This window comes from Panthera tigris, chromosome E2 (genome assembly GCF_018350195.1).
Source record: "Panthera tigris isolate Pti1 chromosome E2, P.tigris_Pti1_mat1.1, whole genome shotgun sequence".
NCBI classification, from domain to species: domain Eukaryota; kingdom Metazoa; phylum Chordata; class Mammalia; order Carnivora; family Felidae; genus Panthera; species Panthera tigris.
Genome location: NC_056674.1, coordinates 2154444 through 2168296, shown reverse-complemented (window position 1 = coordinate 2168296; position 13853 = coordinate 2154444). Strand labels below are relative to the sequence as shown.

The window sequence follows — 13853 nt, the reverse complement described above, 5'->3', positions numbered from 1 at the left end:
CTCCCCCCAAACTAACTACTAATAGTCTACCGTTAACTGGAAGCCTTACTGATAATATAAACAGTTGATTAACGCATGTATTGTATATGTATTATATATTTTTATATTCTTAGAGTAAAGCGAGTTAGAGAAAAGAAATTGTTAAAAGACATATGGAAGAGAAAATATACTTACAATACTGTACTTGTTTATTGAAAAAAGTCACACGTAAGTTCACACGTAACTAGACTTGCGAAGTTCAAACCTGTGTTGTTCAAGGGTCAGCTGCAGTTTAGTACTTAACGTTCTATCTTACGTGCAATCAGTATATTTTCATATGAGAATGTCTTCTCACCACCGTAAAATTGTAAATGCTCGAAGAGCAGAGAATGTCTCTCATATTTTTTCACTTTCCTAATATGTACAATATAACTAGGCAGAAAAGTTGTCCAGTAGCTAACCATACAACCTGGATGATTTAGACTCCAGTGTAATTACTTATGCCCAGTGCAGGGTTTTTTTTTTCCCCCATAGTGTGAACAGCATAAGTCTTTACCCCTAGAGCCGGCTAAGTAATGGCACGAACACCGAGTAAGGTGATATTTGTGTCATTTCAGGATTCAGTGACTTTCACGGATGTGGCCATAGATTTCTCTCAAGAGGAATGGGAATGGCTGAATCTTGCTCAAAGGACTTTATATAAGAAAGTGATGTTGGAGAACTACAGGAACCTGGTTTCATTGGGTAAGAGTATCTTCTTCCTTCCACCCCCCCATTGGAGTCTTTCCACCTCAGTAGTCTTTCATGCCTTTATCAGCATTTTCCTACAATGTCCCTTTTCTCTCAGTACCTCTTAGAATGTGTCATAGCTCTGCAATATCCACAAAATAGCTAATTTTCCTGTCTTTTCTTATATGCAGGTCTTTGCATTTCTAAACCAGATGTGATCTCCTTACTGGAGCAAGGTGAAGACCCCTGGATGATGAAGGGAGAGAGGACAGGAGGCCTCTGCCCAGGTGAGTGCAGATAACGAGAGTGGGGAAGCTATTCTCAAGATGTTTCTTCTCTGATAATTGTTGGAAAACACCCCTCAAAATCCCTCTCAAAGTAAAACTTTTTGTCCTGACACCATATTTTAAATGCATCTTCTCTTCTCCACTACACTTTTATCTGTACTGATTTCCTGCAAATAAAGTACAGTCTGTTTGTGAACTTCGCTGTACTTCATGATGTTTACCTAGTTCTCAAGTACCATAGTGTTACAATCATCCCTGAAGCTCAACATTCCTGAATTCTTTAGACAAATTTGTTTTTAGTTTGAAGTGGCTTAAAAATTTCCTTTCTTTAAAATAAGACTTTATCAGGTTAACAATTATTATTAGCTATGTTCTTCCCTCCACTTTTAATTATTTTTGTTTCTGGGGTTTTCTGTTCTGTTATGTATTTTTCCTTTGTTGTTTGTGTATGTTCCCCCCCCACACACACAATACCATCCCACCCCTTGAATTAGAAAGGTTTTTAGTCTTACAAGTTGTTACTTTCATGTCTTTATATTTTTTAAATCTGTATTTTAACGTTTATTTTTTGAAAGAGAGAGAGTGTGCATGCACATGAATGGGGAGGAGCAGAGAGAGAAAGGGAGAGAGAATTCTAAGCAGGCTCCATGCTGTCAGTGCAGAGCCCAACATGGGGCTCAATCCCACGAACTGTGAGATCATGACCTGAGCCAAAATCAAGAGTTGGACACTTAACTGACTGAGCCACCCAGGTGCCCCTTATATCTGTATTTTAAAATTCATCCACTTGAGATTCAAAACCTCATCTTTTAATACTCCTACAAAAGATGAATAGATGAGCTAACTAATATTACCTCCTTTCTCTTTGTCCATCACCTCTCAACTTCTCTTGTACTCAATGGGATTTTTGGCCCAGTTTATATTTTATTTTTTGCTGCCTTGCTTGAAAGCTATTTTTCTGTCATGAAAGGTAGATAAGAGTTTATAGATTATATATTACAGTAGAATCAGCCTCGAGCGAGATGGTTACATTTCATTCTGTAGCTTGTAGTAAAGCCTCTTCCTGCTTTCAGTTTTCATAGTTTCAAGAAGAGGATTGTTGATAGGTCACTTATACTCCTAATGATGTACGTTAATAAATAAGAAATAAAGTATCCAATTCAAGATAGTAGAAAAAGAACAAAGTAAGTCTAAGGAGAACTAAAATAAGTTAGGTATAGTGATTTATACTGCTAGAGATAAAAGTAGGAATAAATGAACTAGAAAATAGTAGATTTAATGAAAATAAATCAAATAGGTGCTTCTTTAGAAAACCAATAAAATAGGGACACCTGGGTGGCTCAGTCAGTTAAACATCCAACTCTTGATCTCTGCTTGAGTCTTGATCTCAGGGTTATGGGTTCAAGCCCCACAATGGGCTCTGCACTGGGCGTGGAGCCTACTTTAAAAAAAAAAAAAAAACTAGTAAAATGTATAAACTGTCAAATATAAACAAATGAGAGAAGGCAAAAAAAGAAATAATAGTAAGTAACCATTGATGCCTAAGTACTTAAAAGAATCATATGAATCTGTTTCCCTCAACTGTCTGTAAATAATTTGAAAACCTGGATGAAATGGATAATATTTTAGAGGATATAAATTATTGAAACTGGGGCACTGGGTGACTTGGTTGAACGTCTCTTGATTTCAGCTCAGCTCATGATCCCAGGGTCATAGGATCAAGCCCTGCATCGGGTTCTGTGCTGAGTGTGGAGCCTGCTTAGGATTCTCTCTCTTTCCCTCTCCCCTCTCCCCCTCATTCTCTCTCTCAAATTAAATAAATAGTAAGTAATTAAATAAGCAAATAAAGAAAGAAAGAAAGAAAGAAATAACGGCAACTGACACCAGAAGAGATAGAAATTTTAAATAGACTGTTTACTGTTGAAGAAATGTAGAAAGTTAGCGAAGAACTGCCTCCTCCAAGAACTCACAAATTCTGTAAAACTTGTAAGAAAAAAATACCAACATTGTTTAAAATGTACCATGACAGAGAATAAAAAGAAGAACTTTAAAAAGTTTTGTTTATGAAGACAGCATAACATTTGATGCCCAAATCTTACCAAAATAGCATCAAAAAATGAAAATACAAATCTCATTTATGAATATTGGTGCAGAATCTGTCATATTGATATAATACACCAGAGCCAAGGAGGGTATATTCCAGAAAGGCAAGGATGGCTGCACTGCCTGACTTTATATAAGATTGTCAGAGACCTCTGTGGTCTTCAGTAACTGTTTGATTCACATGGTTTCACTTTTGAAGTTTCCATCCTTGTAACATTAAGTAAAGGAGACATTTGCTTTCTCAATATCTTTCAGACTTGGAGTATGTTTGGATGACCAAGGAATTATCTCCAAACCGGGACATTTATGAAGGAAAGTTATCCCAGGCAGGGATACTGGAAAGACTTCCAAGCTGTGACCTTACCTGCTCCACATTAGGGGAAAACTTGAAATGTGAAAACCTGTTTAAGAAGGAGCTGGTAAGTCAGAAGACACCTTTTAGTCAAGAGACAGTCACTCATATTGGTACCCTTATTGAGAAAAGAGACCACTTTAACAAGTCGGGGACACTTTTACATCTGAATAGATTATCTTATCTAGAGCAGGTATTTTCCATAGAAGAGAGAATGTATAATTTTGACACAGATAAGAAAAGTTTAAAAACACATTCATTTGTCAGAAAACATAAGCAAGTCTTGGGAGAAAAGAAACTTCTGAAATGTAACGACTGTGAGAAAACTTTCAGCAAAATCTCAACCCTTACCCTTCATCAGAGAATTCATACTGGAGAGAAACCCTATGAATGTGTTGAATGTGGGAAAGCCTTCAGCCAGAGTGCCCACCTTGCTCAACACCAGAGAGTTCACACAGGAGAAAAACCCTTTGAATGTACTGAATGTGGGAAAGCCTTCAGTCAGAATGCTCATCTTATTCAGCACCAGAGAGTTCATACTGGAGAAAAGCCTTATCAATGTAAGCAATGTAACAAAGCCTTCAGCCAGCTTGCACATCTCGCTCAACATCAGAGAGTTCATACTGGAGAGAGACCCTATGAATGTATTGAATGTGGGAAGGCTTTTAGTGATTGTTCATCCCTAGCTCATCATCGAAGGATTCACACTGGAAAAAGACCATATGAATGTATTGACTGTGGGAAAGCTTTCAGGCAGAATGCTTCTCTGATACGTCATCGGAGATATTATCATACTGGAGAGAAACCATTTGATTGTATTGATTGTGGGAAGGCTTTCACTGATCACATAGGACTTATTCAGCATAAGAGAATTCATACTGGAGAGAGACCTTACAGATGTAATGTGTGTGGGAAGGCTTTTAGCCATGGCTCATCCCTGACTGTACATCAGAGAATTCATACAGGAGAGAAACCTTATGAGTGTAACATCTGTGAGAAAGCCTTTAGCCATCGTGGCTCACTTACTCTCCATCAAAGAGTTCATACTGGAGAAAAACCCTACGAGTGTAAGGAATGTGGGAAAGCTTTTCGGCAGAGCACACATCTTGCTCATCATCAGAGAATTCATACTGGAGAGAAACCCTACGAATGTAAGGAATGCAGCAAAACTTTCAGCCAGAATGCGCACCTTGCACAACATCAGAAAATACACACTGGAGAGAAACCATATGAATGTAAGGACTGTGGTAAGGCCTTCAGTCAAATTGCACACCTTGTTCAACACCAGAGAGTTCATACTGGCGAGAAGCCTTACGAATGTACTGAGTGTGGGAAGGCCTTTAGTGATGGTTCCTATCTTGTTCAACATCAGAGACTCCACACTGGCAAGAGACCATATGAATGTCTTGAATGTGGAAAGGCCTTCAGACAGAGGGCATCCCTGATTTGTCACCAGAGGTGTCATACAGGCGAGAAACCTTATGAATGTAATGTTTGTGGGAAAGCCTTTAGCCATCGTAAATCCCTTACACTACATCAAAGAATTCATACAGGAGAGAAACCTTACGAGTGTAAGGACTGTAGCAAAGCCTTCAGCCAGATTGCCCATCTTACACTACATAAGAGAATTCATACTGGAGAAAGGCCCTATGAATGTAAAGAATGTGGGAAAGCCTTCAGGCAGAGTGTACATCTCACTCATCATCAACGAATTCATACTGGAGAGTCATCCTCGATTATTCCCTCCTCCTCACTCCCATACCACCGAGTCCTCTAGATTCAATCTCCTGAAGGCCTCTAGAGTCCATCCACTTTTTCCCAGTCTATGTCCCATTATCATAGTCTAAGCGGTAACCATCTCATTTTTATGTTTACAACAGTGTTACAAACATTTACCCTCTAGCTCCCCTCAAGTGCATTTTTAACACTGTAGCCAGCTTAATCTTTTAAAAATAAAAGTCATTATTCATGTTATTTTCCCATTTAGAATGTTTGTCTTTAAGAATATGTTAGATACCATTTAAGGGCTTAGCACACGATCCTTGACATATAATTAGTGCCATTAAGGTAAGGGTTTCCTTGCTGTTACCTTCAGCCGCAAATAAAATCCAGTAAGTCAAGACTAAGAAATCTAAGGATTTTAGAGCAGAGGACTCTTCACTCTCCCAGAAGGTAGGGAAATGAACACATTCAGAATTAAAATGTTCTGTGATGGACAAGGTAACATGGTGGCTTACCACTCTCTCTGTGTGAATAAATACAAAGACTTGTAGGATTGCTGATGAGGAACTCTCCGCTTCACCTGGCATGCAGAAGTGAGAATAGGCCAGTCAGAACAAAGGCATTTGGTAGCATGTAGGACTAGGCAGGTATTGAAAACAAAGTAAGCAAGCTAGGAGACTTGATTAGAGTAACAACCATGAAATAAACTGAAAAAGGTAGTTTAACACTTTTTTTTAATTAAAAAAAAATTTTTTTTAACGTTTATTTTTGAGACAGAGAGAGACAGAGCATGAATGGAGGAGGGTCAGAGAGAGGGAGACACAGAATCTGAAACAGGCTCCAGGCTCTGAGCTGTCAGCACAGAGCCCAACGCGGGGCTTGAACTCATGGACCGCAAAATCATGACCTGAGCCGCAGTCGGCCACTTAACCGACTGAGGCACCCAGGCGCCCCTAACACTTTTTTTTTTTATTAAAAAAATTGTTTTAATGTTTATTTATTTTTGAGAGAGACAGAGCCCAAGCAGGGGAGGGGCAGAGAGAGAAAGAGACACAGAATCCGAAACAGGTTCCAGGCTCTGAGCTGTCAGCACAGAGCTTGATGTGGGGCTTGAACCCACAAACCTTGAGATCATGACCTGAGTTGAAGTTGGACACTTAACTGACTGAGCCACCAGGTGCCCTGGTAGTATAACCCTTTTACCTGTGGAAAAGCACCACAGACAATTCCTGTGATGTTTAAATTGTTCTAAAGCATAAAATAAATATGGTAAAACTGCCCATCTTATTCTTTTTTTTTTTTAATTTTTTTTAACGTTTTTATTTATTTTTGAGACAGAGAGAGACAGAGCATGAATGGGGAAGGGTCAGAGAGAGGGAGACACAGAATCTGAAACAGACTCCAGGCTCTGAGCTGTCAGCACAGAGCCCGACGCGGGGCTCGAACTCACGGACCGCGAGATCATGACCTGAGCTGAAGTCGGCCGCTTAACCGACTGAGCCACCCAGGCGCCCCTGCCCATCTTATTCTGAGAATAAGACTGACATCAAAACAAAAACATATGCTACAATAAGCTTATGAATGTAGATACTAAAATGTAAACTTATTTAAAAATTTTAAAAGGTAGAGTAAGTGGAAAGCTAGACATGTCTTTGTATAGAAAGCCTGGCAAGGATATTTCTCTCCACATTAAATATGTAAATTAATTGATATTCCAGTAAAAATCCCAATATATTTTGAAGTTGACATGCTGATTCTGACCATCTATAGAGTTGTAGTATTATAGTAAGGAATGTACTCCTCATTCAGTTAACATTAAGTGAGCATTTGCCAATGTGCCAAGCCCTGTTTTAGGTGCTGGGGACACAGCCGAGTGCAAAATACACAAACGTTTTTGCCCTTCCAGATCTCGTGGGAGAAAACAAAAGAAGTTGAAATACAGTAAAATCTTGGGTTGCGAGTAACTTGTTCTGTGAGGGTTCCCGTAAGATGAACAAACATTTCTAATAAGTTTTAACTTGATAAACGAGCAATGTCTTGCAATACACGTAGTATGTGATGCCAAATATCACATGATCACAACTGAGCCAGTGGTTCTTCTCTCTCTCTCTCTCTCTCTCTCTGTCTGTCTCTGTCTCTCTCTGTCTCTGCCTCTCTCTCTCTCTCTTTCTGTGGGATTGTGGGTGATCATCTCCCATGCTTGGATGCTCACTCTCAGGCTGTAGTGTTTGGCAGAAATCAGTGATTTTTCAGAACGTTGGAAGGTGCCCACCACTGGCACTAGTGTATTTTTTGTCTCTTCAAAGCACCTATGAACAATCCTTTACTTTTCCATACAAGAGTGAGCTTAGGAAGGCTTTGCTTCACTGTAGATCAGGCTGCCTGCAGATATAGACCCTTTCCTTTGCTGCCTTATTGCCAGTTACATTAAATACAGTATATGACAAGAGTTTATTAATGCTGTAGTGTAGTCAACATCTGTTAGTGATAGTGAAAGTCATCCTACACAATAACCCTCCTCTCTTGTCTCCCTCACTCTAGCCACAAAGGTTTTCAAAAGTAACTGCAGGTTAATTTGCTTATTTTTCTTTATATTTTGTATTTTCTTTATTATTTTGTATTATATTACAAAATATTATATTCATTCTTACATGAATATTTTTGGGTTGTAGAACGAATCATCTGTGTTTTATTTCTCATGGGGAAATCGCTTTGATATACAAGTGCTTTGGATTACAAGCATGTTTCTGGAATGAATTATGCTCGCAAACCAAGGTTTTACTGTATATACTATAAGTGTGTAATATGTACCACGAAGAGAAATCATCGAAAGAGGGAGCTGAGGAGTGATGGGAAGGAATGCCTTACTATTCTCAGAACATATGGGCATTAGAAGCAGGGGACAAGGGAGATAATGTCAGACACAATGGACATAATGAGAATAGTCTTTTTCCAAGGTAGATAATTACACTTTCAGTGTTGCAAGAAGAGAGAATTGATGGTTTAACAAGGATCATGAGCGTTCTATTTACTCTTTATCAATGGTGATTTCGAGTCTGGTGGAGGTTTTGTTTTGTTTGTAACAGCCTTATTGAGATGTAGTTTGCATAACAGAATTCACCCATTTAAAGTATACAGTTCAGTGACTTCGTATGTCCAATGTTGTGCAAACATTACCACATTTCTTTACCTAAAAACAGGATACCCTCACCCCCAGAGGAGTACTCTTACTTGAAGCACCTAGTGCTTGTGGATTCCCTCTCGACTGCTGCCTGTGGCAGCATAGAAAGCTATTTGAGGGGAGCTCTTGTCCGGAGGGCATGAGTGCCAGAAAATGGAGCTTTGGGGCTCCCTTTACTTTGGGATAGAGAGGAGGGGGTGAATGGTCTTATTAGACTCCCCTTATGTATGATAAAAGGGATTTTTCACTGCAATGGGGGCAAGATAGATTGATCAAATGGTGTTGGGACACGTAGCTCCCTGGAAAGACAAAGATCTATACCCTGTACACTAACAAAGCTCTGAAAGAGCAAAGATCTAAATGTACGATATTAAAGTACAAGAAAAACGGTATTTCTGTTAAGTCTGAGGCAGACTTATTTAGGTATTATACATAACCCAGGAGCTGACATTAAAGTAACATGTATGTGTGGAAAAGATCAGAGTCACAGTTAATAGACAAATTTAAGATTGAAAGAAAATGTTTGCAAACATATAACAAAGGATAATCCTGATATTCAAAGCATTCTTACAAATCAATAATAGTAACATCTGCAATTCGGTAGAAAAATGGACAAAACCAATGGCCAGTTCAAAGAAGATGAGAAAACAGCTAATGGAAATGACCCAGTATCACTACTAATAAGGAAATGCAAAATATAGTGATGTTGTATATACTTCTTTCCCCAGTAGGTTGATGTTAAATCCTAGAGGAGTGATTATGTCTAGTGGTGAATGTGTCAAAACCAAGACAATTCCGTTGTCAGGTGTATAAATTTATGTGTGTATATACCATTTGAACCATTATTTCCCAGAAACCAAAGTGTACAAAGGTAGGTGACTGTATAATGGCAAAAATAACTTTTAATGGTGAACTCTGTTAGAAACTACTAGGGTCCTGGGTAAATGAGTAAGTTAATTATGGTGCATTCATTCAATAGAACTTTATGCACCTGTTGAAAAAAAGAAATATAAATGTGTATATGGCCATAGGTAGTTGTATTATACCTAATGAAAAAAAATTTTCAGACTGTATTCTAGTATAAACTCATAATTGTAATATCAAAAATAAAACGTAAAATATGTATTTTTCTGTTTTACTCTGCCCAGTTTTCCTTGCCTCCTTCTTTGGACTACACCGTCTCTTCCTTTCCTTTGAGCGGCTGACCTTACCACACCATACCATACCATAACGGCTTTGATGGTCTTGACTAATCAGATCCTGTCTGGAGTTTGAAAGGCAGTTGGGTCTGTGTCATCCAGTGGCAGCTCCCTCTAGGGATGATGCTGGTGGTGTCCTGGCTGGGATCTTTGTGTTTCCTGTGGCTGTAACTCCCCACACTACCCACTGTGCTTCCAGTACTTCATTTTTTACATATATTACTTGCTTGCTTGCAGTTAAAGAAACAGCCAGTACAGAGTTTGGTATGAAGACTGGGTGATAGGCTGTAGAATCTTTGGAAAATGTGAGGTATTAGGGATTGGTTTTGGGTGAGATGGGCAAGTAAGACTCCTATTTCTTTTCTAGCCTAAGAGCACGAGCTCTTGGTGTGCACTGAGTAAACATCCAAGTGAATTAGTATTTGTAGTCACCTGAGATGAATAGGGGTTGGGGTCCTGGATAATGGCATTTTAGAGAAGAAGAGGAATGCTGAGTCCAAAGAGTGTATAGGATGCTGTTATCTAATTGCTTTGGATAATTTAAAACTCAGATCTTGAACTTCTAGCATCAAGGCAAAAAATTTCAACTAAAGGTCTTTTTGATATTGTGGAAAGAGGTCTTATATTATTTGAAGGCATAGGGTTAAGACTGCTCAACCAAATTGAGAGACTCTTTTTATGGTTTGCTAAAGTGGGATGCTGGTTAAATTCCATATTTTGTCATAGAGTATTGGAATTTTAAATTTTAGTGTTTTCAGAGGAAATAATAGACTTTAACCAAATTCCAAATAATTTTAAAGGAAAAATTATCAAAAGAGAAAATGTGCTTCAGCAAATTAAGTAGACCTATGTGGCTGAAAATGAATGTTAATGTTGAAAAATCAAAGTAATTTAGAAAACACACATTGTTTTGAAAACATGTGAAACAGGCTTTTCTTGGGGTCCATAAAGTCAATCAATTATGTAAATTTATCAGTTGAAACTTTTTTTTTTTTTAAATCTGCCTCAGTATTTTCTTCTTTGAGAAACAAAATTTTAGATACCCTGAAAATGTCATAGGACAGGAACAGGGTCTTGAGAACAAGTCTCAAGATGAAGTGACCTTTTAGAGTAGATGAAGTGGGGCACCTGGGTGGCTCAGTCTGTTAAGCGTTGGACTTCAGCTCAGGTCATGATCTCACGGTTTGTGGGTTTGATACCCATGTTGGGCTCTGTGCTGACAGCTCAGATCCTGGAGTCTGCTTCGGATTCTGTGTCTCCCTCTCTCTCTGCCCCTCTCCCGCTTGCACTATTTCTCCCTCCCTCTCTCAAAAATGAACATTAAAAAAAATTTTTAACAAAAAATAAAGTAGATGAAGTAATCTTTTAAAATGCATGAATATTTTGTAAATGTCTACATACACAAAACGTTGCCAGTCGTTCTAGACTTCCAGAAAATGACAAAGTAAAAAAAAAAAAAAAAAAAAACCCACATCAAAACCTGATTTTTTAGGTGAAGAGAGAAAAGAACTGCACGCAAAAATTAGGTACCTGCTAGACTCTTCATCCCGTGTTCCTGGTTCTGAGGGCCGCTCAGCCCGGCCACCAGATCTCCCCAGAGGACCTCTGCCTCTCAGAAGTCACACAATTCTTAAATGAGAAGGGACAGTTGGTTGCTGGATTTGGGAACACAGGCCCCAGCTCTAGGATTGTGGAGGTTCTGGAAAGAGTCCTGGGGACAAGGTTCTGCTCTGCTGGTGTAGAGGATCCAGTTGGGGCAGTAGGTGATGAAGCCAGTCTGCTAAGCAGGGCGAGGACCTGGGGCGAGAGCTTTCCCTGTTCCAGGGACAGTGCTATAGACTGTGTCCTTTCCAAATTCTTATGTTAAAACCTGATCCCTAAGGTGATGGTATCAGGAGGTGGGGTCTTTGAAAGGTGACTAGGTGGTGAGGGCAGAGTCCTCGTGAATGGGACACCAGCCAGCCCAGCTCAGGGAGTGTGTGTGTGTGTGGGGGGGGCACACTCCATCCCTTGCGTCCATCTCCCCAAAACCAACTCCATACCTGGCATGTGCACGGAGAGCCTGTATTATTGGTAATGCTGTCTGACAGTGGATCCTCTCTCCCTCCCTCTCTCTCTCTCTCTCTCTCTCTCTCTCTCTCTCTCTCTCTCCCTGAAAGTAGGATGGCCCCCATTTGGGCATCTCTGATGCTCAGGGCCATCCCCGAGCAGGCACATTGGCTCTGGATCTCCTCCTGCGCTTTTTGGTCTGGGTCATTTGTGGATCATTCAAACAAAAATGAGCCCCATCATGGAACCAGGAGTCGTGAGCTAGGAATGCATGAGAGAAGACATCCTGAGGGATAGGCAGAGGTGCAGGACATCTGGACACACAGGCCCATCTGCAGCCCCCACTGGTTCCCCCCTGTCTGCCCTCCCTTGGGCCAATTCGCCCTTCACACACACAGAAAAGCAGCAGCATCGAGGTGGGGGCAGGATTGGTTTCTCCTGGGGCCTCTGTCCTTGGATGGTAGGTGGCCACACCCTCGCTGTGTCTTCATGTGGTCATTCCTCTGTGCTGTGTCCTAACCTCTTATAAGGACAGCAGTCGGATTGGATTAGGACCCGCCCTAAAGCCTCATTTTAACTCATCACCTCTCTAAAGACCTTATCTCCAGACATGGCTGCCTTCCGAGGTCCTGGGGGTTAAGGCTTCAGCATATAAATTTTGGAAGGATGCAAGCCAGCCCTTCACATCAGAATTCAAGTTCTCTGAAATGTCTCTGATGTGAGTTCAGAAACTAGTTTCTTATCCCAGTAAAAGTTAGTTTCTCACCGGCAGTGAGGGTTGGGGACTCTGCTCTACTCAGTCTTGCAGGGACACAGACCTCACCGTGTGGCTCCTTCATGCCCCAGGGACTCAGAGTTCTCATTCAAAGCCTCTACATTTTGTAAGCAAATGAGGGACATAACACCTGTCTGATGAAGCACTTTTATCCAAAATCTGCAGTGAATTCTTAAGACCCAACAATAAGGGGCCCCTGGGTGGCATAGTCAGTTAAGCATCTGACTTCAGCTCGGGTCACGATCTGTCGATTCGTGAGTTTGAGCCTCACATCAGGCTCTCTGCTGTCAGCACAGAACCTGCTTTGGATCCTCTGCCCCACCCCCACCCCCACCCCTCCCTTGCTTGTGCGTGCTCTCTCTCTCTCAAAAATAAATAAACATGAAAAAAAAAAAAAGTCAAGTGAAAAATGGGCAAAGAATGTGAAGAGACAGCTTACAAAAGATCTACAGATGACAAATAAAGATAGGAAAAGATGGTCATCACCATCGTATCATTAGGAAACCACAGGTTAATGAGATATCACTGCACACCTATTAAAATGGCAAAAATCCAAAAGCAACTCAATACTAAATGCTGGCAAGGATGTGGAGTGACAGAACTCTCCTTCCTTGCTGGTGGGAATGCACTTTGGAAGAGAGTTTGGCAGGGTCTTGAAGGCTAAACCTAGTCTTATACCATCCAGCAATCATGCTCCTAGGTATTTACCGAAGTGAGTTGAGAACTTGTGTCCACACAGAAAGCTGCATGTGGGTGTATATAGCAGGTTTATGGACGCAAATAAGATGTCCTTTAATAGGTGAATGGATGCATAGACTGTGGTATATACGGTATATTATTGTTCAGTGATAAACACTAAAATGAGCTGTCGAGCCAAAAGCAAAAAACAAAAAAACGGGGGGGGGGGGGCACTTAAATGCGTATGGAATGCTCAGTGAAGGAAGCCAGTCTGAAAATGCTGTGTATTGTCTGATTCCCACTATGTGACATTCTGGAAAGGGCAAAACTATGGAGACAGAACAAGTATCAGTGGTTGCCAGGGGCTCATTGAAGACGGAGGAGGGTGAACAGGAGGAGCATTTTTAGGGCAGTGAAACTATCCTGTATGTGACTGTCATGGTGAATATGCATCATGCATTGGCCCAAACCACCAAGTGTACCACACAGAGAGTAACCTTAATGTAATGATGGCATTTTATTAGTAAAGTATCAGTATAGGTTTATTAATTGTAACACATAGGCCACACCAACGCAAGTGTTTAATAGTTGGGGAAATTATGGGTAGGTAGGTGGGTGTATGAGAACGGTCTGTACTATCTGCTCAGTTTTTCCGTAAACCTAAAACTGTTCTAAAAACTAATGTCTGTTAGTAAAAACAAGAACAAAAAACCCCCCACGAAATGCAATATCCATACACACCAAAATGGCTGAAATTTAAAAAATATGGCCACATTAAATATTGGCAAGGATTTGGAGA

General features: G+C 40.3%; 1 protein-coding gene across 4 annotated transcripts in view; it reads left to right on the top strand.

The window, feature by feature from the left end:
• Positions 1-5424, top strand: part of ZNF470 (zinc finger protein 470) — a 37739-nt gene extending 32315 nt beyond the window's left edge. For 3 of the 4 annotated variants that reach the window (XM_042970652.1, XM_042970650.1, XM_042970651.1), the window contains 3 exons: positions 597-723; positions 900-995; positions 3354-5424. In XM_042970652.1, coding sequence (XP_042826586.1) covers positions 690-723; positions 900-995; positions 3354-5227 — 2004 coding nt within the window. In that variant the 5' untranslated portion in view covers positions 597-689 and the 3' untranslated portion in view covers positions 5228-5424. The remainder of the gene's footprint in view (positions 1-596; positions 724-899; positions 996-3353) is intronic. The other variant, XM_042970653.1, reaches the window with a different exon arrangement.
• Positions 5425-13853: the final 8429 nt, after the last annotated feature.